This window comes from Agelaius phoeniceus, chromosome 16, assembly GCF_051311805.1.
Source record: "Agelaius phoeniceus isolate bAgePho1 chromosome 16, bAgePho1.hap1, whole genome shotgun sequence".
Taxonomy (NCBI): Eukaryota; Metazoa; Chordata; class Aves; order Passeriformes; family Icteridae; genus Agelaius; species Agelaius phoeniceus.
In genome coordinates, this window is record NC_135280.1 from 2,702,651 (window position 1) to 2,725,828 (window position 23,178).

A 23,178-nucleotide genomic window follows, 5' to 3' on the forward strand; every position below is an offset into this window, starting at 1 on the left:
CCCCTTTTGTAGCTTCTGCTCTGTGGCCCAACAGGACACACACTTCACAGCTTTATTTATTAGAAAAGATCTTTAGGAAGATGAACTCTACCCCAAACCACCCCTTGGCTTTATTTCTGCCCACAGGGACTGTGTCTAACAGGGTGATGGCACTGCCAGGGCAGCAGGGCTGGTTCCAGGTTTCCTGGACAAGGGGACATTCCCAAACCTGCCCATCCCCACACAGAGCCACGGCTGGGAAACTGCAAACCCCAAACTCCATTTCCAGGCAGCTGGATGCCAAACAACCCAGTGTTTATTGCAGTGCTCCTCATTTGCCTCAGGTTTGTAGATGTACATTCAAAAAGAAAAGCTCTGTGTATCTCAGCTGGACACAGACAGGCTTGAAGGACGAACGAGCCGATCCATCAGCGATGGAGTCACCTCCAGGTCCCGAGTGTGGGAGCAGACAGTGCAGCTACCAGCTCAGGATCTCTGTGCATGGAGCTGGAGCCTCAGGCATGAGAAACTCCAGCTCTGCTTTCAAGTATATTTGGTGTGGTGTATTTATCTCTGGCATCACATCTCACCACGGGGAAAAGTCCTGCTGGCCCCAGAGAGCCACATCCCTCGGGTCAGCCCCAGCCTCGGGGGAAGATGAGAGGTTTGGGCGGCTGCTGGAGAGATGTGCCAGCTCATTTTGGCTCAATAAGCAGGGAGAAGGCTCTGGGGAGCTTGGGCAGCTCATATTTACAGGGTACCATCAGAAAAAAACCAGCTTGGACCCCATGAGGTCACCCTGGCTGCACAGAGGGGCCAACAGCTGGTGGAGGGCTGGTGGAGCCAGGGGGTTCCTGATGTTCAGCAGCTGCAGCAGCTGCCCATGGTGCTCCCACACTGTCCCAGTTCCCAGCCTGCAAACCCCCCAGCCAGCTCTTGGCCAGGGGGCTGCACATCCTAAATAGACCCCTCCAAACCAAACCCACCGCCCAGAGAAGCACACAGTGGTTTAAACAGGAAAGAAAAATGAAAAAAAAAAAAAAAAAAGAAAGAAAAAAGATGCTTGTGGTATGTAAGTCCTACTGCCCTGGGCCAACCATGCTGACTTTCTAAACAGGGCAAGCCCCAAGTGAAGAGAGGCCCCATCCCTGGCCCTGCAGCACCCAGGGAAGGCACAGGTTCCAAAGCACCAACTCCAGAACCCCTCCAGCTCCTGGGTACAGGAGGGGTCTGGCTGCCACTGCTGAATTACATTATTTGTTGGTTATGTAGCTTCAAGTTCGTGTCCATTTGTTGATGGGGTCCACAGGAGAGGAGAGAGGCAAAGCAAAGGTGTGAGCACGGGGTGCAGGGTCGCACCAAATCCCAGCCAAGCCCTGGCCACCACCTCTGCCTGGGGGGTTAAGTGTCCAAGTGGGGGAATTTTACTGCTGCAGCCAGAAAGTCCTTGGGCCAGGAGAGCAGTGGGATCCTGGACAGCGTGGGGACACACAGCAGTGGGGGCCAATGGCCTCTGTGGTGTCAGCAGTGACACACCCAGCTCATCCCTGGGGCTCTGCCTGGGGTGGCTCAGCAGCAGCTCCCGCTGGGGACAGCCAGGCTGTGGCTGCCCTGTGGCAGTGCCACAGGCAGGGAGGGGATGCCAGGCTCTCCCAGCAGCTGGGATGTCTCTCTGAGGCCAGGAGCAGCAGCAGCAGCAGCAGCAGCTTTCTCCTGCCAGACAGGTGGCTGAAGTTCAAGACTGGACTGCTGCAGGCTCAGAGAAGCAAAAATGAGACAAACAAGGGAGGAAGAGGCTGTGGGCACAGCTATGCCAAAACCAACCCTCTTGGAGCTGCCCCTTGGTCTAAACCCTTCCTTTTTGGGGGCCAACTGCAGCTTCCCAGCAGAGCTGGCTGCTCCCAGAGCTCAGCAGCCCCTGCACTGTCCCCTGGCAGAGGGGGCTGCTCCAGCTGTGACCCCTTTGCACCAGCCAGGCACTGAACACCTCTGCAGGGGCTGAGAGCCAGGGGAGTGGGGCTGGCAGCACTCTGTCCCCAGACATCCAGAGCTGGGACATGGTGGAGCTGCAGAACAAACCACCCTGGGCACCTCTCACGGGCTCCTGTGCTGCTTTTGGCCAGGGTAGAGTTAATTTTTTTCACAGCAGCTTGTATGGGGCTCTATTTTCTGTGAAGAAATTTAACTCTACCCTGGCTGAAACCTGCACAGCTCCCCAGCCTTTAACAGCAACATCCCCCCAACATCTTCCCTTGCAGTATGTGAGAACTGCAGAGAGCATCCACGGATGTGCTTGTGACAATTCCCAGTGCAGGGAGCCTGGACAGCCCCTGCCTGCTCTCCCTGCCCTTCCAGCCACCCCTCTCCCCAGACCCAGGCACTGCCAGGGGGAAAGATCTCCTGAGGCAGCCCCTTGGGATGAAACCTTGCTAAACAAGAGCTAAACAAAGCACATGATCCCTGACCATGCTGCGGAGGGGAGGTGCAGAGCTGGTCTGTGCCATGCAGGGCCCCAGGCAAGGGCAGTGACACCCTGAGGGTGACCTTGTCCATCAGGAACACCAGGCTGGCCCTGTGGGGGTGCAGATGCAGCACAGAGGGCAATGCCCCCTCAGCCAGGCTGTTGGGTCCACAGGCACAATCCTGGGCTGGGCTGGGCTGGGGTCTGTTTTTCAAGTCCAGGTGACTGTGGCGCTTCAGCTCACCCTCCTCTTCCTCTGTGCAGCAGGGACAGCCTCTGTCTGTCTGTCCATCCGTGGTTGTGGCCTTCAGCAGGACTCCACAGGGACACAGGCAGGTGGCTGCAGCCCCAGGTGGCCCTGGGGGCCGGTGTTTAGGTGGCCTGGCCGGGTGGGAGGCGTTTGCTGTCCAGAATGGCCTTCCAGTCATCAGCCCAGGAGTGCAGCCGGCGGCTGGGGGGCTTCAGCTGCAGGTGCTTGTTGTGGCAGGCAGTGAAGAGCACGTGCTCCCAGCTGGGGTTCTGCTCTGCCCCTGCAAGGGAAGGAAGGTCAGTGCTCTGGACAACTCTGTGGGACACTGAAGTTGACTTTACTCCAACATGAAAACCCCAAAGTTACAAAAGTCAAACAGCACAGAAAGACCAAGACCCATCCCTGGCTGCCTCCAGTCAGTGCTTCACCCTCACCCCTTACCTGTTATATCAGGTCTGTCATCTATAAGCAGATCAGCAGAAACCACCGTCTTATCTCGTGTCAAAACAATCTGCTCAAGAAATTCTGGGCCAAAGTGCTTCTCCACCCAGGCATACTGGAAGGCAAGAGATGGCTGGTGAGCTCGGGGAGGGCTGATGGATGGGCAGGGGGTGGAGTGGAGGCAGCCCTGGCCCCCACACAGGGAGAATATCTCTCTTAATTAAGTTCATTAGTGGGATGGATTTGGATGCTGCTGGAGTAAAAGTTCTTTGAAAGCCAAGCAGCTTTTGATGTCATGATGAAAGACTAAGACCAAGAACCTCATTGCATGCAAATGGATGGAACAGGTAAATTTTACAGCCAGAGGCATGCAGGGGTCAGACACCTTTCACTGGGCAGTGTGGATGGGAGGGGGAGCTGGGATTTGGGCTTGCTCACCTTCTCATAAGGGCAGTACCGGTACTTCTTGATTGGGCTCGTGCAGATGAACACATCAGTGCTGCCACAAGGAGAAAAACAGGGCCAGAGTGTCATTCTGGGCCAGAGCAGGCAGCAGCCCCAAGCCAACCCCCACCACACACAGATCAAACAGATTTAACACATTAATCCCCCATCTCCCAGAATCCCACAGCACAATTGTATTCCCCTTTTCACAACCTTTGCTGGAGCAGAGAGCTGAAGGGAAGAGGCTGCACATGGCTGATCTTCTAGGTGACTGCTCCAGGAGTCAAAGCCCTCTCTCCCCTCCCATCCCTGATGGCTGGGAGATATTTATTTTTAATGCTGCTGTTGTATCAGCACTTCTGCCAAGAGGTGGAAGTGAAGACACAGCTGCTCCTCTGTCCATCCCCACAGACAGGTTCATACTCACTCTGCCAAATTTGCCATTTGCTTCACAGCTTCCACAGCCCCAGGGAGTGGGTCCAGCTCGATGAAGAAGTTCTTGGATTCCCATATGCTGATGGCTTTTTCCTGTGAGGGGAAAGCAAGCAGTTACTGCACTTCTTGCAATTTTTCCTGCATGTGCATCCTCCTCACCCTTTGCTAGGACAGAGGAGGGGACAGGGAGAACAGTGGGAGCACCAGCTCCAGTCCCTCCTGCTCACCCCCTCTGCCTCTGTGGGTGCCTCTGCTCCCCACCCACCACCCTGCACCCACCCCATACAATCCAGATTGGAGATGGAACAAAAAAACAGGGTTGGTTTTGCCTCTGCAGCCCCACAACACAGAGGGAGCTGCACCTTCCTGTAAGGCCAAACACCAGAGATTATCCAGATCCAAACCAAACCCATCCAAGGACAGATCCACGTGGATCCAGCTGACATGGCCTGGTGGCCCTGCTCTACCATGGTGCTGTTCAGGCACTGGTGCAGTCTGGCCTATTTGTCTCCATGAGATCACTTAAAATAGCAGCCAGGCTGCTCTCCCAGGAGCAGGAACATTACAGGAGGAACCACATGTCAGGATGAATGCAGATGCTCCTCCTCAGGGAAGCCTGGACAAGGTCTAGCAGGCAAATAGAGCATCTCCAGGCAAGGATTTGAAACACAACATCCAGGACAGCAGCCTGGGTGCACTGGTATGGCACAGGGAGAACAGAGAGGAGATCACAGGGAGCAAAACCTTGGGGTGAGGGCAGAGTCCAGGGGCTGCCTGCCATGGGCCCAGCACAGCTCTAAGGAACAGCAGCCCCTGCACTGCCTCAAACAGGTTAACAGCTTGCCAGGTGCCAAGGAAAGCTATTATTTTGCACAAACACTGTCTCCTCAGGGAGGAGAGCTGGGAAGAAGCAGAAGTAGCCAAGCCCCAGTGCTGTGGTGCAGCTGAGGAGCTGCAGATGCAGAAATACCTCCAGGCTCCATGGCAAAACCAGCCAGCCTGAAAGTTTGCCAGGAGGCCATGCAAACCTTCAAACTCCAGTTGATCTGCCTCAGACTGAGCAGTAATGGGATTTTATTTTTAAGATATTGTCTGTAGTTGCACGAGAGACCCCAGAGAAACACAGCCTCGTGCAGCAGAGCACTTCAAACTGCACTGAAGTGTTCTCTTACAGCAGCACTTCCACAGCTATCCCGCTTCCAATTATGTCAAAAAGCATTCTGCAATCAAGCTTGACGAGGGGAGAACTAAGCTCAGCTTGAGGAAAAGACCCACTCCACTCCCAGAGCCAGAAAAATTCCTTGTGGCACCGTGACCAGCATGCTGACCAGCAGATGGAAAAATCCCCCAGGCTGGGAATCCCACCATGGGCCAGGACAGACCCTCAGCCCCACAAGGAATTTCCCTGCCTCTCCAGGGCTCTCCATCCCTCCAGGTCTGTGTGCTTGCTGCATTGCTGAACTCCCTCCCTTTCAGAGCTGGGACCTGCAGCTCCTTGAACTCTTTGGCTCCTATTTTCTGGTCCCAGAGACTGGAATGGCCCACGTGTCTCTAGCAGCTCCTACTCACTTCAGCCCTGCCCTGAAACCATGGGGAAAACCAGGACTGCCCTGAGGTCAGACAGTGCAGGTTTTGCTACTTGTTCAGCCCAAGGTTTTGGTGGTTTTACATGATCACAGCAGACACAAGATGAGCTCACTTCATTTAACACATCCAAAGTAGTTAGGATCAAGGAAGAAAAAAATTGTTATCATGTGTTACCCCTGCCAAACAGGGGTTAGAGCAGCTGCTTTACTACACAAATGATGTCCTGCACTTCCCTCTCACCACTCCCAGCCAGGAAGGACACTTTATTCCTTCAGCTCATCAAGCTGTTTAGGACTTTGCCCATGGGAGAGCCTTGGACCTTATTCCCACTCCTTTCCCTGTAACCATCACACTCCTAACAACAGGAACACTTTTATTTACCATAACACATTTCAGCCAGTGCAACTGTAACCCATGGATGAGACCACAGACATCCACTGGGATGGGAAATTTGTAGAGGCAGAAACCAACTCTCTACAGCAGTCAGCCTGTTGCTGAATGCTAAATTACAACATTGAGAGAGCTTCTGCTTTTAAGCTTTAATTATTAAACTGAATATAATAATTTCTGGCATGGGAGGGCTTGGGTTGTTTTAACCTTAAGTAAGCCTTCAAATGAAGCAACAATTGCTTGGTTTGTTCTGAATCGCTCTTCTGCATCCCACCCCTCACATTGCTCTTGAGGAGCTAAATAATCCGTCTAGGAATGGTACCAATCCAAATCAGAGCTAGAAAAACCCAGCTATACAATCTGGGGTATTTCAAGACAGATGTTCTGAAATACCCCCTTTCCTTGCATCTGTCTCCATCCAGGCATGCAGAGAAAAAGCCCACTAGACCATCATATCAGCCTGGTCTAGTGGAAGATGTCCCTTCCCATGACAGGAGGTTGGAACAAGATGCTCTTTAAGGTCCTTATCAACCCAACGCATTCTAGGATTCTAAGAAAGACACAGACGTGCACGAAAAAAAATAGATTTATGGGGGAAAACCCACTACTGGATGCCCTCCTGTATTCCTGTGGGAGCTTTTTGGTGGCCCCCACAAGGAACAGCACTGCTCCCATGACCTGGGGCTCAGAGGGTCCCTGAGGAGGACAAGCCCACGCGGGGGAAGCACAACTCACACTCAGCTCGGGTCCCAGGCGCCCGTACTGCTCCGACACCCAGAAGCCCCTCCGGTCCTCCAGGGCAATGTAGGGCTTGTCGGGGTACCTGGCCCTGAATTTCTTCAGGAAGCCTCCCTCGAAGTCGGCCAGCACCCCGTCCATGTCCACCAGCACCCGCAGGGCCCGGCGGGACCCGGCTGAGGGGCCCAGCCTCCGGCCCAGCCCGGCCAAGGCGCCGCAGCCCCGCCGGGGCCGCAGGTGCAGGAAACAGCTCAGCAAAATCATCCTGGAGAGGAATTTGGGGAGGGGGGATCTGGGGGATTTGGGGCAGGGGACTCAGGGGAGGGAATGGGAGGCTCAGGGAAGCAGGGCCAGGGTAGGGGATGGGGGTTTGGGGCAGGGAATGGGGGCTCAAGGAAAGGGATGGGGGACTTGAACAAGGGGATGGGGGCTCAGAGTAAGGGGGTTCAGGGAAGGGGATGGGGCTTGGAGCAGGGGAAGGGGGCTCGAGGAAAGGGATAAGGGGGTTGAGAAAGGGACTGGGGAGCCTGAGGAAGGGGATGGGGCTTAGAGCAGGGGAAGGGGGCTCAGGGAAGGGCAAAGGGGCTTGAGAAAGGGATGAGGAGCTTGAGGAAGGGAATAGAGCTTGGAGCAGGGGAAGAGGGCTTGACGAAGGAGATAGGGGGTTGAGAAAGGGATGAGGAGCTTGAGGAAGGGGATGGGGCTTGGAGCAGGCGATGGGGCCTCCCAGAAGCAGATGGGGGCTCGGGGCAGGGGATAGGGGGCTCAGAGCAGGGCTGGGGGGCTCTCCAAGCAAAGGGGGGGCCTCTATTTCAAGCAGGCACCGAGGCAGCGGGCAGCCCTGCCGAGCGCATCCCTTTGCAGCAGGAGGAAGGAGGAGGAAGGAGCGGCCGGGGGGTGCACGGGGGAGCGGAGGGGCAGCCGGGGGGGATGCAGGGACCCGTCCTGGCCCCCAGCGCGTCCTCCCCGTGCCCGCCCCATCCCTCCCCGGCAGCGAGCGCGGAGCGGCGGCGGGAGGGCAGCGGGGACAGCGGAGCTCGCCCCGACCCGGCAGTGCAAAGCCCAGTTCCTCTTCCCGGTGCCTGCCGAGCCCGGAGCGCCGGCACCGCCTTAAAGCGGCACAAGCGCCCTGCGACAGCGCAGCGGCTCTGCCGCCCGCCTGCCTTAAGGCTGCCCCGGCACCGCTGCTCTTCCCCTCCCTGCCTCAGTTTCCCTCGCTGTCAGTCTTTGAGATACCCACTCCCTCCCCATGCCCGTGTCTGCCTGCAGAGGTGGTGGGTACATCTGGGGACACACGTTAAAATGGTGATTTTCTGCATGAAACGCACTCGTTTCTGACAGTTCTTTGACAGCCGTGTGACAGGAACCCTTAAAAGCCGATGCCCGGAGCCCAAAGAAGCACGCACTGTACCAAGAAGGGCTCGGTGTTCTGACCAGACACCAAAGATCTGTTCAAAAAACCACTTTGGGCGTTAAAGGTGATGGAGAAGAGGGAGTTCTCCAAGTGGTAATGACAGGATTAGGCAACCACTGAGCTGGGAAATAAAAGTTTCTGCTCGACAGCAATAATAAGATTCTAAAATACTTAATTTTTCAAGTCCAGAATGTTTTCAAGTGGAATGTATTGTCCTTGATCCATAGAGAGGGCAAACTGCTGTTGGGATCGGGTGATCTAGGGAAGGTCACGGAGGGAGGGAAGGAAGGAAGGAAGGAAGGAAGGAAGGAAGGAAGGAAGGAAGGAAGGAAGGAAGGAAGAACTGGCTGGACACGACGGTGATCTCAGCTGAGGCTGGGAGGGGAATGTGTCAAGTTCAGGTCTGTGTTTTGCTTTCACTTGCACCGCAGGCGTTTTGCTTCCTGCGAGGAACGGGATTTCAACACAGCTGGGTTTTCCTGACTAAGCAGGGAGGGAATGCATGCAAATTTATGTCTCCCCAGGGCAGTGGTCAGGGCACGGAGCCTGACAGCTCAAGGAGCATTTGGAGAACGCACTCAGGCACAGGGTAGGATTTCGGGCTTGTCCTGTGCAGGGCCAGGAGTTGGACTGGACGGTCCCTTCCAGCTCTGGATATTTTACAATTCTGTGATATCCACTCAGGCTTCCATCACCTTCATGGATACCGAACGACCGACACATTCCCTGCCTGCAACAGCTCTGGGACACGCTGCTGCAGCTCCGGAGGGATGGAAAATACAGAACACGTATTAACCTGAGGGATTTACATCCCATTCCCTGACACCAGAGCACACATTCCACGCAATGAGGCCCCGCCAGAGGGGACAAAAGGGATTAAACCTCTGCTGGTGCAGCGCGGCCATTCGGGCAGCGGGAGGGACCGGCCACCCGTGTCGGGGAGGGCCCGGTGTCGGGGAGGGCCCGGTGTCACGGGTGGCTGGTGTCATGGAGGGCCCGGTGTCACGGAGGGCCCGGTGTCGCAGGGGTCTCCTATCGCAAGGGCCCTCATGTCGCGAGGCCCCAATGTCGCCGATGTCGCGCAAGGCCTCGTGTCGCGGAGTGCTGACGCGCCGTGACGTCACCACCGCCCCCCCTCCGGCGCTGCTGAGTCACGGCCCCTCCCGCGCGCCTGACGCGGGCTCGGCGGTTGCCATAGCGACCGCGCTTCTCGCGAGAGGTGGCGGAAGCGGCGCGCGGGCGGCGGGCGTCGCGCGGCCCCCGCGGCGGCCCCTGATTGGCGGGCGGCGGGCGGCGGCTCCCGGCGCGCGCCGCTCCCCCCGCCCCGCCCCTCCGGCGCGCGCGGCCGCGGCGCGAGCCGCCAAGATGGCGTCGGCCCTGGAGCAGTTCGTCAACAGCGTCCGGCAGCTCTCGGCCCAGGGTGAGGGGGACGGGGCCCGCCGGGGCCACCGGGAGGACGGGGCGGGCCTGCGGGGCCGAGGGAGGACGGCGAAGACCGAAGGAGCTCGTCAAACCGCGCGGGTGGCGGGGCGGCGGGCCGGGGCCTGGCCGCTCGCACGGCGCTCCCTCAGGCGCGGGTCCGGGGCGCTGCACCCCCAGCGCGGCGGGGCCCGGGCCGGGGTCAGTTCGAGGCAGCCCCGAAGGGTTCCCGGAGGGGTGACAGGGCACGGGGGACCGGCGGGGCTCTCACGGAGCTCCGTGGGTCTCCCAGGGGTGGTTTCGGTAGCGGAGCCCGCACCGGCGATCCTGCCAAAATCCGAGCCTTTAAAATAGGGGGAGGAGCGACTATCGCTAGGACTTTAAATGGGATTGTGCGGCCCAGCCTGTCACCTCCCTAAGGAACGGGCAGGTTGTGATGAGTGCGGTTTAAAATAAATTTCTGAATTGTCCCAGTGTCTGTGCTCTGCGTTTGCAAAGCAGAGCGTGGCCAGAGAGTCCCGCCCCACCACGGAACTGTGTGACAGATCTGAGACTGTACCCACGTGTCCACAGAGGGTTTTAATAATCACGCTTAGAATTCCTCCCTTTCACTGCCAAATTCCTAATTTTACTGTGTGTGGGCGCAGCGTTTCCTGGTTCTTGAACTTTCCCTATCTGTTGATGCTCTGTGAAATGTGTTCTGACTCGTCTCTGCCTGGGATGTTTTCTCCCAGATCTGATCAAAAATTGATGTTTCCCACCATGGCCCCAGGTTTTATCTCTTATAGTTCTTGGGTTGAGCTCCAACTTTCTCTTACTCTGGTTCCACTTAATAAATACAAAGTGTTTCTACTTTAGAGACAATTTATATCTGCAGGGCGTGGGTACAAACCCGATGGAAGATGGATCTTTGTTCTGTAGTTGATCTGGAGAAGTTTCTATCAGAGAGTTTTGGGGATGCAGAAGGCTCTGGTTGGCCTTGTGGAAGTTCTCCCATTAGGGATGAGCCAGGGAGATACTCTCTGTGAGAAAGTCCCCAGCACAGTAAGGACATGGATTTGTTGGAGCAAGTCCAGATGAGGCCACCCAGATCGTTGGAGGGATGGAGCTTTGAGGAGAGGCTGTGAGAATCTGGATTGTTCAGCCTGGAGAAAAGAGGAGGCTCTGAGGTGGCCTAACTGTGACCTTCCAGGATCTGGAGGGAGCTACAGGAAAGATGAGGAGAGATTATTTATAAGGGACTAGAGGGACAGGAAAGGGGGAATGGCTTCATAGTAACAAGAGAACAGGGTTAGATTGGATATTAGGAAAGAATCCTTCCCTGTGAGGGTGGGCAGGCCCTGGCACAGAATTCCCAGAGAAGCTGTGGCTGCCCCTGGATCCCTGGAAGTGTCCAAGGCCAGGTTGGACAGCGCTTGGAGCCACCTGGGACAGTGGGAGTGTTCCTGCCCATGGCTGAGGTTTGGGATGAGATGATCTTTAAAGTTCCTTCCAACCCAAACCATTCTGGGATTCTGTGAAAGTCAATCCAGAGCCAGCAGCCTGATGAGAGCACTCAGGAGCAATGTGTGTACTTCCTGACTGTCATTTGGCCACCTGGGAGGTGACAGGAAGGGACATTTAGTTGGGCTTGGTGCTGGAATTTCTGCTTGGACTGTAAATTGTTCAGTGTACGTGTTGGTAGAGGGATAGATCACAGAATCCCAGAATGGTTTGGCTTGGAAGAAACCTTAAAGGCCATTTCTTTTCAACCCTTGCCATGGACAGGGGCACCTTCCACTAGAACAGTTTGCTCAGAGTCTGTTTGGGGTTTGTTTTGTGTTGGGGTTTTAAGGGAATGCTAAGTGATAGAACTGTAGAAGGGCTGGATTTCTGGAACAGGGAGGACACCAGAATTAGGGTTTTGCAGTGCCTGAGCACCATGACCAAAGCACAGACAGATTTACAAGCCCCATTCCTTCCCATGCTTATGCCTTTTCAAAATTCCATAGGGAGGAGAATGGTTTAGGAGGCGTTTCTGGGCTCTGGTCCCCCATTTGGAATTTTTGATCCCTCTGGCACTCCAAAACTAACATTTCAATGCTAGAATTTCCCTGCCTTTCCTCTCTCAAAGAAAAAGGCCAGAGAGCTGAGGGTAGTGTAAATCTCTCTGAATGGAGGCACTATTCCTCATTTTATGGAGACTTTTGTTAAGGGTGAGAGAATGTCTGTTTTTTCTCTCTAATCTGCAAGGATTGAACATTGAAACAATGCTCTGCTTTGAAACAATACTCTGCTTCAGAAGGACATAGTTTTAATTCATTCAGTTAATTGCCAGGGAGGAAGAGTTTGAAAGCAGTTCATGGGAATGAATCTGCTTTCTTTGTAAAGGTTTTGGGGCTTGCCATGCCTTCCTCATTCAAAGTAGTCACTTTTCATATAGAATAACATTGTAGTTTTAATTTTACAAAGCAAATTTAAGGACAGGTTTTTAAATATTTTTGTTGTAGGTACTTAATTGTAACTTTAATGTCTACTTCAAAAAAATGCTTATGAGCAAACCTGAAAGTTGGGTAGTGCTTGAGGACCAGCAAGGAACAAGCTCTGGTGTTTGTTTTATATTAAAAAAAATGTGGTGGGTAGAAAATTAATGCCTGTTTTATTAAAGAAAATTAAAACTTGGGGTGAATCTATTATTTCCTGCTGTTACATGAGGAAGCAGATTATAAAGAGGTGTGGGAATGGGTGAATGTTCTCTAATTAGGCTTTGACAACAATGCTTTTTATTTTTCAGGGCAAATGACCCAGCTTTGTGAACTGATCAATAAAAGTGGAGAGCTGCTAGCAAAAAATCTTTCCCATCTGGATACAGTGCTCGGTGCCCTGGATGTACAGGAACACTCACTAGGTGTTCTTGCTGTCTTGTAAGTGTTGCTTGCTTTTTAATGCTAAAAAGCATTATTATTAAATGCTTTTTAAATTAAATGCTAAACTTCAGGCAATGAGCTGAACTGTCAGACAGGCAAAGCCTTTTGTCCTGGCACTGGCACAAGTTCTTGGAGAAGCTGTGGCTGCCCCATCCCTGAGAGTGTCCAAGGGCAGCTTGGACAGGGCTTGGAGCACCCTGGGATTGTGTCCCTGCCCATGGCCTGGATTGGAGCTGGATGGGCTTTGAGGTCCCTTCCAACCCAAGCCATTCTGGGATTCCATGATAGGTGTTTTTCCATATGTGTTCAGCAAAAATATATAGAATGAGCTTTGCAAACTTTATTTCAGGGCATATTTTCACTGAGCTGTAAGCATGGAGCGAGATGTTTTATTCCAGTAAAAAACAGGCTTTTATCGTGGGTCTTGGCTGTTTGTCTTTAGACAGCACTGAGGCTCTTGCTGCTGTCTGCAGTTTAAGATAAAATTGAGTTGCCTTGGGGGTGCTGAATTAAAGTAAAGATATTTAGTCCTGAAGTTCAAACTGGCTGTGTCTGACTTCAGGTGAACTATCTGCAGGTTTCACTGCTATTGTAAAATTCTCTTTTAAGGGAAAGGTCAGAATTCTAGCACTTGTTCTGCTACTCTTTCTAAACAAAATACTGATAATACTGAAAATGATCTTTGCCATTGTAGTTTGCACTAAACTGAGAATTATGTTGTGCATAAAAAGGTGTTTTCAGATGTTATTGTGCAGCTACTGGGGAAATCCTATGCCCTGTCTCATAAGCACTTTGGATTTGTTTGCAAGCACCTACATGCAGAGACTTAGCAATGAAAATGAATCTTTTTATGAACCTCCAAGCAATAAATGAAAAACCTTTTGTTTCTTTGTTTCAGGTTTGTGAAGTTTTCTATGCCCAGCATCCCTGACTTCGAAACGTTATTCTCACAGGTGCAGCTTTTTATCAGCACTTGCAATGGAGAACACATTAGATATGCAACAGACACTTGTAAGTTAAGCCTAATTCCAGACTTCATGTTTTTTTGGATAGTTTGGTAATACTGATTTTTCACTGAGGTGTTTTTCTTGTTTGTTTTTTACTGTGTTTAGTTGCTGGCCTGTGCCACCAGTTAACAAATGCCCTTGTGGAGAGAAAACAGGTGAGCAAGTTTCATCTAGTACAAATAAGTTACTCCATACCCAAGGCTTCAAGAGGGTGTTACCAGCCTCTTACTCCATAAAGATTTGCCACTAACTTCTCATCAAGTATTTCTGTGCAGCTCCTTAGTTAGTAAGTTTACTGAAAGGTAATAAACCAGACTTAAAATGCTAAGATTTCTCTAAGGAAAACCCAAGGAAGATAATTTTGTGGGGAGAAAAGTCACCTAAAAACATGTTTTCCCTCACAAAATAGGAGACCTGTAGTACCAAGAGTGTTCTTCAGACAATGCATGGGTAGAGGAGGGAGCTGCAAGGGTTATTAGCCCTGGTGAGTCAGTGATTTTAGTTTCAGTGTTATTCTCACTGGTGTTACATAATGTTCTTAATGAAATGCCTTAAAATATGCAGGAAACTTGATTAAGAAATACTTGACCAGTGATTTTGTTGCTAAAATCCTGACTTTTCCAGGCCACTTTGGTGAAGTCTAGCCTGAGACAGACCAGATCTGATCTCTGCTTCTAAGTGGAGTGAAATGAGAACCTTGTCTTTAGTATTTGTTGGGAGTTTGGATGGAGTCATGGAATCAAGGAGGGGTTTTTATTGATACAGATTACTGTTTTCCTGGTGAGATTGGCTTTGTGGAGCAGAATTGAGGACTTTATCCAGAGAAATTGTATAGCCAAGGTTAATTTTATTTTCCAAGAGACTGCGAAATCCTACAAAAAAGGAACCTCAAGTTAACTATTACTTAATGGAACCTGTCAATTAGTGTTATTTTTCATTTGTAAGTGTCAACATAAGATCCAATGTGCTGCCATCTATGAGAAATTATCTGAAAGAGATGTAATTTCTGACAGCCCCTGCGAGGAATTAGCATTCTCAGACAAGCCATAGACAAGATGCAGATGAACACAAACCAGCTGACCTCAATACACGCAGATCTCTGCCAGGTAAGGGCATCAGAAGGGCTTTTTGTGAGAATAAAAGCTTATAAAATACCTATAAAATTTCAAGGAAATGCATGTTCGCATATTGTAGTGTAAGAATGGATTTTCAACTGAATTTTTGTTTGGTTTGGTTTTTTTCCAGCATTAAATAATATGATCTACTGAAACAAAATCCATATCTGATATACATATTAATTAATAATTTTAAATGTTCAGTGCATGTCCTCAGATCTTTGATTTTGCTGATGACTTCAGAAATTCCTTTGGCATCCCTTCTCTGTGGGCTGAAAGTCACACTGAACTTATCTTGGGGGGTATCAGTGTAATATCCAGCTACTGTCTGCTCAAGGCTGCTCAAGACAAAAGTCATGTTTGTCTCAGTGTCTTTGGCCTGGATTTGTATTTCTGTCTCATTCTTGGCCTCCTGGGATTCAGGGTTGGACAGGAATGTTCAGAGCAACATTTAGTGCTGCCAGCACAGTAGTCTGGCAGTCCTGGAGTTTCAAACAGCTTTGTCAGAGTTTAATTTCTTTAGGAGTCAGATAATTTCATAACAGTTCATAATCTGTGTTAAAGATTTTCAACTTGTGTTACTCCACTACTGACATACCCTGTTTCTTAACTCATGGGAGAGTGATATTTATGCAGTAGTACTAACTAATTTAGTTTCAATTCCTTCTCATGGAAACTTGAATGGAAATGGCTAATTTATGAAAACTTGATTTATTTTCTTGTAGCTCTGTTTGTTAGCAAAATGCTTTAAACCTGCCCTCCCGTATCTAGATGTGGACATGATGGATATTTGTAAAGAGAATGGGGCATATGATGCGAAGCACTTTTTATGTTACTACTACTATGGTGGGATGATATACACTGGGCTAAAGAACTTTGAAAGAGCACTCTACTTTTATGAACAGGTAACTTGAAATGATAAGTCTGAAGTGTGATGTCTGGAAAGGCAAAAGTAGATGGGTAACAGTGCTGAGAAAACATAGCACCTTTGAACTGGCCCAAGCAGACTGTCCATGGAGGTGTTTTCCTTTAAGAAAGTCTCTCACAGCCTTATTGCACCATAAAGCTGTGCACCTCAAAGAGTGATGCTAAATTTATCTCACTATAAATATTTTTCAGCTGCCTGCTTGAAAGTGCAGCACAGAAACAGGTCATGGGCTGACACACAGTTGTGTGTCCTTAAAAAATAGTCCAGTGGTTTTGCTAAGGCCTTTGCTACTCTTATGAGAGGAGTTAGACTTCTTCAATGCTGTTATAATATTTTGCTGGTTTTGCTTTATCTGGGAAGGAAACAAAAATAGTAAAATTGGGAAAATCTTGGCTATGAGAGAAACGCTGTGAAATGTGCAAAACAAATTGGTGCAGCATTTAATGAGGGTCAGCTCTTGTGTAGTTCCAGTATCATAATGATCTAAAATCCCTTTTCCCTATTCTGCAGACCTCTGATAATGTAACAGCTTTATAAAACCTCTTTGAGGGTCTGTGTAAATCCAGGTTCACAGGTAGCTACAGATGATTTCTGGTGCAACTTTAGATACATTCCAAGGAAGGAAGTTTTGATTCTATCTGAGCAGGTCTATTTTAAGACAGGCACCACTGGAATGTGATATGTTTTGAGTAGCTTGTATAAAATTTCCTTTCTTTTGCATATGTCTGGATAATTAATTTTGACAGAAGTTAGTTAAGCTTCAGCGCTCAAGGAGAATTTCATATGTCACTGTATCTTTTCTACATACAGCTTGAAATTGAGTTTTTTGTTCATGCAGTAACTACCAGGATCTACCAGTAAGCAGACTAAATTTCTGTTCCCTTTCTTTCTTTCTTGCTTAGGCAATAACTACTCCAGCCATGGCAGTCAGTCATATTATGTTGGAATCATATAAAAAGTATATCCTAGTTTCTTTGATACTACTTGGTAAAGTTCAGCAGTTACCAAAATACACTTCCCAGATAGTTGGTAGATTCATTAAGGTAAGTATTGCAAATGCATCTAAATAATAGATTAATAAATCTGAATTTGTAAATGTGTAACAGTGGAAGGTGTCCCTGTCCATGGCAGGGGTTTGGAGTGAAATTAACTTGAAGATTCCTTCCAACCCAAACCATACAATCATCCTGTGATTGTGTGATGTCAGTGATACATGTTTTTAAAATCTGACAAAACTTCAGGGTTGAATAGTACTAATCAATATTCTTTTCACTGATACTGAACATCTCTTTATAGCTTTTTATGTTAAAATTTAAAAAATACTCAGATTTCAATTGGCTTTCAAGCTCCAGTGTCATTAGGAAAAGATTTCACCTGTAACTTCATCTGATTGAAGCACAAATTGCTAAACAGTTTACTCCCAAACCAGCTTTTTAAAGAGTAAAAGCTTCTGAAAAAACTGCGAGTTTGGAGTCTGTAAGCATTCAGATTAGGGGGTGTAGGGTGGGGGACAAAACTGCTACTGAGAGAGTTCTGATCCTAAGTAACACACTTCTAAACAGTTTGTTGATTTGTAACCAAGATTCTAGAGAGTTCCAAAATTCTTCTAACTTCAGAGATTAATAAACAAGCTGAAAACATTTTAAGGTAGCTTAGTGAACTGGTTTCACCCTCTGAGTCTCTGCTGTCGATGCTGTGACCCGATGTGGTCAGGGATGGATGTCTCAGAGGACAGAACGGGCAATACTTACCTCAAACTCAGCTGGTCAGTTGAGAGAGTTTTTTTCACACTGCTGTAAGTAAAACTGTCACACAAAGGTCCTGGAATGATGCTTATTAAATGTTACACTGCAGTAATACAGATTTTAGTGTATGGGGTCTGTCATTGCCATAAAGCCACGTATGGGCACACTGGTTTTTTATGAGAAATGCCCAAGCTACTTCAATTTACTTCAATGCCTGCATGGCTTCTAATGTTGGAGCACTGAATAGGTTTTGTGAGGCTGGGTGAACACTGTGTTCTTCAAGGAGGGTTCTCATTTTTCTAATTGCAGCCTCTTAGCAATGCTTACCATGAATTAGCACAAGTTTATTCAACCAATAAACCCTCGGAGCTTCGAAATCTGGTGAACAAACACAGTGAAACTTTCACAAGAGATAACAATATGGGGCTGGTTAAGCAATGCTTGTCATCTCTCTACAAAAAGAATATTCAGAGGCTAACCAAGGTAAGAGAAACTGAGCAGTTTTCTTCTGAGAGTGTATTTCTGAAATATATTCAACTTAGAGCTAAATGATAGCATAGTAATGTGGCAGAGAAATTACTTAAACTGAGATTTGTGTCTGAAACAAAGGAGAATGCCCTGTATAGGAAAACAAATCAGTTGGCTGCTTATGCATTATTTAAAAGGTGATTCAATCTGTTTGTCAGGGGGCTTTTCCTGTGAGGTTTTCGTAGATAATATAAAAAGTGAGCGCTGCAACCCAGTGACCTTCATCCCTATTCAAAAAATAGGAAAACTGAACTTTACAGGCCACTTCATTAGAAAGGAGTGAGTGAATTGGACAGATTTGGAAATGTCTGAAATAAAAGGAAAACCAGAAGCACTGAAGTGATTTGCTCCTTCAGCTGAGAGATCAGATTAATCCTGAAAGGTGATTGGGGAAAGCAGTTTTTTTGCAAGCTCAAATGATATTTGCTGCAGTAAAAAAAAAATCTCATAAGGACCTTTATATATGCATCTCTTGAAGGAAATTCAAGGGGTGGAGAGTCACCTTTTTTGTGTAAAAAGGTGAGAGAAGGAGGTTGGACATGGTCAGGACTGTCTGGTGTAGAATGAGATTGCAGGAATCAGTAATGACTCCATACATGCTCAGTATAACAAATTAATGTCTGGAGAAAGAACTGACTCACTCTCACGAGCCCTTCAGTAATTGTGTGTTCCACTTGTTCCTTCCCATCAGACTTCCACAGCCAGGTTACACAGGCCATGAAGCTTCAACAATAAAATCCTTAACATCCAGTTTTAACACTTGAAAACTTTGTACATTTCAGACGTTTTTAACATTGTCATTACAAGACATGGCAAGTCGAGTGCAGCTGTCGGGGCCCCAAGAAGCAGAAAAATACGTCCTCCACATGGTAAGGCCTCTGACTTGGGTAAGCCATCCCAAAATTAGTGTTTGGGTTGGCAGTACCCATCCTGAGCAGGGTGGAGGAAATGCTGGCAGTTTGCTGTGGTGTTGAGACTGTTCTCAAAAAATCTAAAAAGCTGTTCTCCGTGTAAGATAAGGCATGAATCGTGGATTTGGGAAGCTGTGGGAAATAAAAACAACCAAGTTAAAAACAATTCCGCAAAGAGTTACCTGAAATTCTGTTCTTTGTGATAACTTCCATTAAACCCTCTGTCATTTCAGATAGAAGATGGTGAAATCTTTGCAAGTATTAATCAGAAAGATGGTATGGTCTGTTTCCATGATAATCCTGAAAAATATAACAATCCAGCTATGCTTCATAACATTGATCAGGAGGTAAATCTTTTACTTTTGGAATTCTTACCAAAGAACCTTAGTATGTAATCAGAGAGCTGCTGGCAGAAGCCAGTGTAGTAACTTAGATATAGAGAGTGAGGACTGTAAATCACTATTTGACTATTTCACAGTATTTTCATCGCTTTTAGATTAATACTTTCTGTCAGTGTGTTCCCTGTTTTGTCCTGCACAGCTTGAGCTGTTTCAGGAGACTGACTGCTTGCTGTTGGTGATGAGGAGATCCTTGAATGGATTGGAAAGATTGTTTTTAGAGTTTTAAACTTTAAGGGTCGCTTCCATTGGCTCTCAATAACCTGCCTGTAGGTGAAGGTGGTTGAGCCTCGGGGGACTCTCTATCAATGGCCTTAAAAAGGGCTGTTAGGGGGACATGGATCAAAGAAGGGAATAAAAAATGGTCTGGCACTTTTGTTTGGAAGTGAGGGATGAGAACATTTTGATGTGGAACTTTAGTGGTGGCAAAAGTTATTAGTTCTACATGGCACAGCCATGAAATTTATTGAAGATCAGGTACAAGCTAGACACAGTAATCAATTTCATAAATATTTTTAAGATGCTGAAATGTATAGAGCTTGATGAACGACTGAAAGCCATGGATCAAGAGATCACTGTGAACCCTCAGTTTGTGCAGAAGGTAATGGATTTAATGTCTTGTAAGAGATTCATTCAGTGCAGTGAGTGTGTTGTACTGAATGTCAGCATTTACAGTGTTGTCATTACACATTATTAATAATATGTGCATAAACATCATGACACATCGTAAAGATAATTTATTAATTTTGAAGGTGCTTTTCCCTAATTAATCCTGCAGTGATTTCAACCAGAAAATTAAGTGCATGTTATTTCATAGGCACTTTATTTTCCTGCCTGTTCACTTGAAAGAACTGTCATTGTCAAGCCTGCAGACCTGTTTCTGAACAGAACTAACTCTCTCCCTTTCAGAGTATGGGCTCTCAAGAAGATGACTCAGGGACCAAACCATCCAGTTATTCTTGAAATTAATGTTGCTCACCACTCCGCTTTCAAGTAAAAGCTTATGAAAGAATCACGCCTGGAGCAGGGCATTGAGGAGTTCCACAAAGAGAGCAGAGAGAACTGAGCTTTGCTTTTCACCTGGACATTAAGAAAATAAAAGAACACCCTCTCAGTACTGTATAATATCAGAAATATTCTCTGCAAAGAAAAAGGAAATCTCAAAAGAAACTTGAAAGTCTGTTGTGGATTTATTTATCTTCAGATTAACATTGTTAATGCATTAAATAATCTACCTTTTGTTTTAAAGGGTTTGAATGTTGCCGTGTTTCTGTAGCAGTCCTTCTCTTCTGCAAAAGAAAGTGTTATTCAGGGAAGAATACAAACTAGTGTTGGTTCACTGACAAGATAATTATTGGTTCATTATTCTGTATTTAAAGTTGGCTCAAAGTGCAGATTTATCATATGTGTGGTAGGGGCAGAGGGGTGGAGTTCAAGCAAATCATAATGTAGGGAATTTGCATATGCCCAATGTAGCTGGTGCTGTCTGTTAAATGAGGAAATAAGAACTGTTCTTCCCAAAAGGATGAGGCTATCAACATGTCCTTGTAAGGAAGTTTGCTGCACAGTAGGAATCATATATGGAAAACATACATGACAGCTGTTTATGATTTTAAGTTTCTGTTGCAAAATATCTGCTAATATTATTTGCTCTTAGATGAAACTTACTAGACCTAAACAAAAGGATATTTGGAAAACGTTGGTGTTCTGGAGGATTCTAGATAGGAAGTTGTTTACACTGAAAGAAATTTAAATGTTTGTTCCTGTGCAACTGGCATGAAGGTATTCAACAGGCTGATAGTTTCTTTGGTGGAAACCAGTATTTCTGCATGGAACATAAATAGAATTCTATACAGCTCTCAAAATGCAGGATTTTATTCAGATATAATGTGTTGGAATGGTACCTGGTTTTTAATTTACTATTTTAAACTTTGTTATTGGATTCTTTAAAGTGCTTCGCCCCTTAAATCAATGGGTTGTTTAATTTTCTGTCGTTCTTGTGTATCTGAAGATTCTCACTGTTCAAACATCTTCCTGTCAGGCAGAAATAAACCTGTCATCAAGTCAGAAAATGAGAAGCTCAGCAGCCACTGCTTCCTACTGAACCACCTGACCAGGAGCTGCTTGCTCCTGCTACCCTGCCAGCTTTTTTCCAGGTGGGAGCTGAGCATTTCTGGCTCTTGCTGTGTGAAGTTTGTATGTATTGAGGTCACCTGTGGTTGAAAATATTCCATTTGTGCTTCCAGTGCTGATACAGAAGTGTTGGGATTTTCACTTAAAACCGGTGTCACAAGCTTAGCAGAGCCTCTGTGGCAGCAGGGTGCTGCTTTGTGGTGAAGAGAGGTGTCCCAGGTTGTGGTTGGTGGTGAAGGATGTTTTTAAAAGTATAAAACAGCAGTTTAGTATTGAACACAGTGGAGGTCCACAGTGTGAGCAGCTCATCACTTCCTGCCTGAGAGAATTCCATTGGGACAACTTCTATATCTGATCTTTAAGCAAAATCTTGGGGCTTATCATAACTCACAAGTCTTGTGAGTTAACTAGAAGAGATCTATGATTTTGAAGGTTTTTATCCTAATTAACCCTGCAGTGATTTTAATGCTGAACATTGGCCATTTTCCCCTCTGGTCCCATGGAAGTGTTAATGAGTAATTAGTGATGCTGTGGCTCGAGCCCAAAACAGGGTGTTTGTCACAGCCACATGTGGCACTCACAGAAGGGACTGCAAACACTGACCCCAAACCCCACCCATCCAGAAATGTGCCTGGCTCAACTCTCCTTGCCAGTGGCTCCCTTGCCAGGGGAGAAGGTATTCAGCATGCTGTCATGGAGTCAGAAATAAAACAAGAATGTCCATTTTTACTAGTTCCTGTTAGTGAGCATGGATTTACCTGCTGAGATCTGCAGGATGGTTTTCCAGCTGTGGAAATAGAAGCAAACTAATCTATGCAGCTGGTGAATAGCTTTAGATTTTTCTCTTATCTTGCCCAAAGTAGATAAAACAAATCCATGCTCACATCAAAAGGATGACAAAAATAGCTGTGTAATAGTTAAAAGTGATATATTCCATTACATATCTGATTTTTAAGAGGGCAAATGCTTTTAGAGAACTGCTGAGGTTCCTTTTCTGGCGTGGATAGTTGTGCTGTTAATGTCTGAATTCTGTTAGAAATTCGAAGTCAGGTCCCACCTGTAGAATCAGTAGATAAAGCATTCACCAAAAGTGCTCCAGGGAAGGGCTTTTAAGTCCTACTTTGATAAACACACATGGCCTGGCATCTGCACGTCTTGAGATAGCACTGAAATTAAGTCAGATTTTTAATGAAGCAGCTCCTGCCAAGTCTTGGAACTAATTGCCTGGGCTGTGGTCAGCTGAGAGGCTTCGAGAACACTCGGGCTTTCTGGTTTTAATTTGCATTTACTGCAGGGAAGGACTTCTGCTGAAATCTAGGAACACTGCGTGCTGTGCTGCTCCCAGCTTGGGCTCTCAGAGGTCCTGTTGCTGTTCCTTCCCAAGCTGCACGGTCACAAGATGTGTCCAGGGAATACTGAGTGCATGCTTTGATATGTGACTTTGATTTTGATGCATTTTAATTAGCAAAGACACAAAATGCACTTCTGAAGGCAGTGTTAGATGTGCAGCTGCAGTTCCTAGCCACAGGAGGGGTCTCTAGGCCAGTCACAGTGAGAGTTTGAAATGTTTCTAAGAAGGAATGGTTGAAGCTGTTTGTGTCCAGCCCCCACTGCTGGTTTTGTGCCACTGAGGAGCCCCAGTGTGTGACCATCACTCCATGGTGTAACCCCAGCTGCCTCCTCCTCCTCCTCAGCTCCCCCGAGTGTCCCACAGCACAGCCACAGCCCCGTGTTTGTGTTGTCACAGGCCATCTGTATAACCTAGGAAATGTTCTCCCTGTGGAGAGCTTAGTCCTGACAACTTGTTTAAATGTGCTATTGGAAAATAAAGATAACAAACCAGTCCTTCTTAGTTTGTCTTAAATGAGATTGTAGGTCTTTTGTATTTGGAGTTTCCTTAGTTTTTTCTGGGGGGATCTCTTGTTCTGGTTGCTTTTCAGGAGGTGATT

General features: G+C 47.6%; 2 protein-coding genes across 7 annotated transcripts; one reads left to right on the top strand and one right to left on the bottom strand.

The window, feature by feature from the left end:
• Positions 1-277: 277 nt before the first annotated feature.
• On the bottom strand, positions 278-7,883 carry NT5M (5',3'-nucleotidase, mitochondrial). Its single transcript, XM_054643831.2, has 5 exons — positions 6,723-7,883; positions 4,003-4,103; positions 3,570-3,630; positions 3,132-3,246; positions 278-2,970 (listed from the first exon to the last, which is right to left on the bottom strand). The coding sequence occupies exons 1-5, from the start codon at positions 6,987-6,989 to the stop codon at positions 2,813-2,815; spliced, it is 702 nt and encodes a 233-aa protein (XP_054499806.1). The 5' UTR covers positions 6,990-7,883; the 3' UTR covers positions 278-2,812.
• Positions 7,884-9,414: 1,531 nt separating this feature from the next.
• COPS3 (COP9 signalosome subunit 3) lies at positions 9,415-20,344 on the top strand. 6 transcript variants are annotated; one of them, XM_054643782.2, is made up of 12 exons: positions 9,415-9,559; positions 12,332-12,461; positions 13,363-13,475; positions 13,577-13,626; positions 14,485-14,577; positions 15,312-15,491; positions 16,417-16,557; positions 17,569-17,742; positions 18,570-18,656; positions 18,932-19,045; positions 19,617-19,697; positions 20,006-20,344. In XM_054643782.2, the coding sequence occupies exons 1-12, from the start codon at positions 9,505-9,507 to the stop codon at positions 20,057-20,059; spliced, it is 1,272 nt and encodes a 423-aa protein (XP_054499757.1). In that variant the 5' UTR covers positions 9,415-9,504; the 3' UTR covers positions 20,060-20,344. The 6 variants fall into 6 exon arrangements, with proteins under 6 accessions (XP_054499757.1, XP_077043152.1, XP_077043153.1 ...); XM_054643784.2 differs by lacking the exon at positions 9,415-9,559 and adding an exon at positions 9,737-9,759; XM_077187037.1 differs by lacking the exon at positions 15,312-15,491.
• Positions 20,345-23,178: the final 2,834 nt, after the last annotated feature.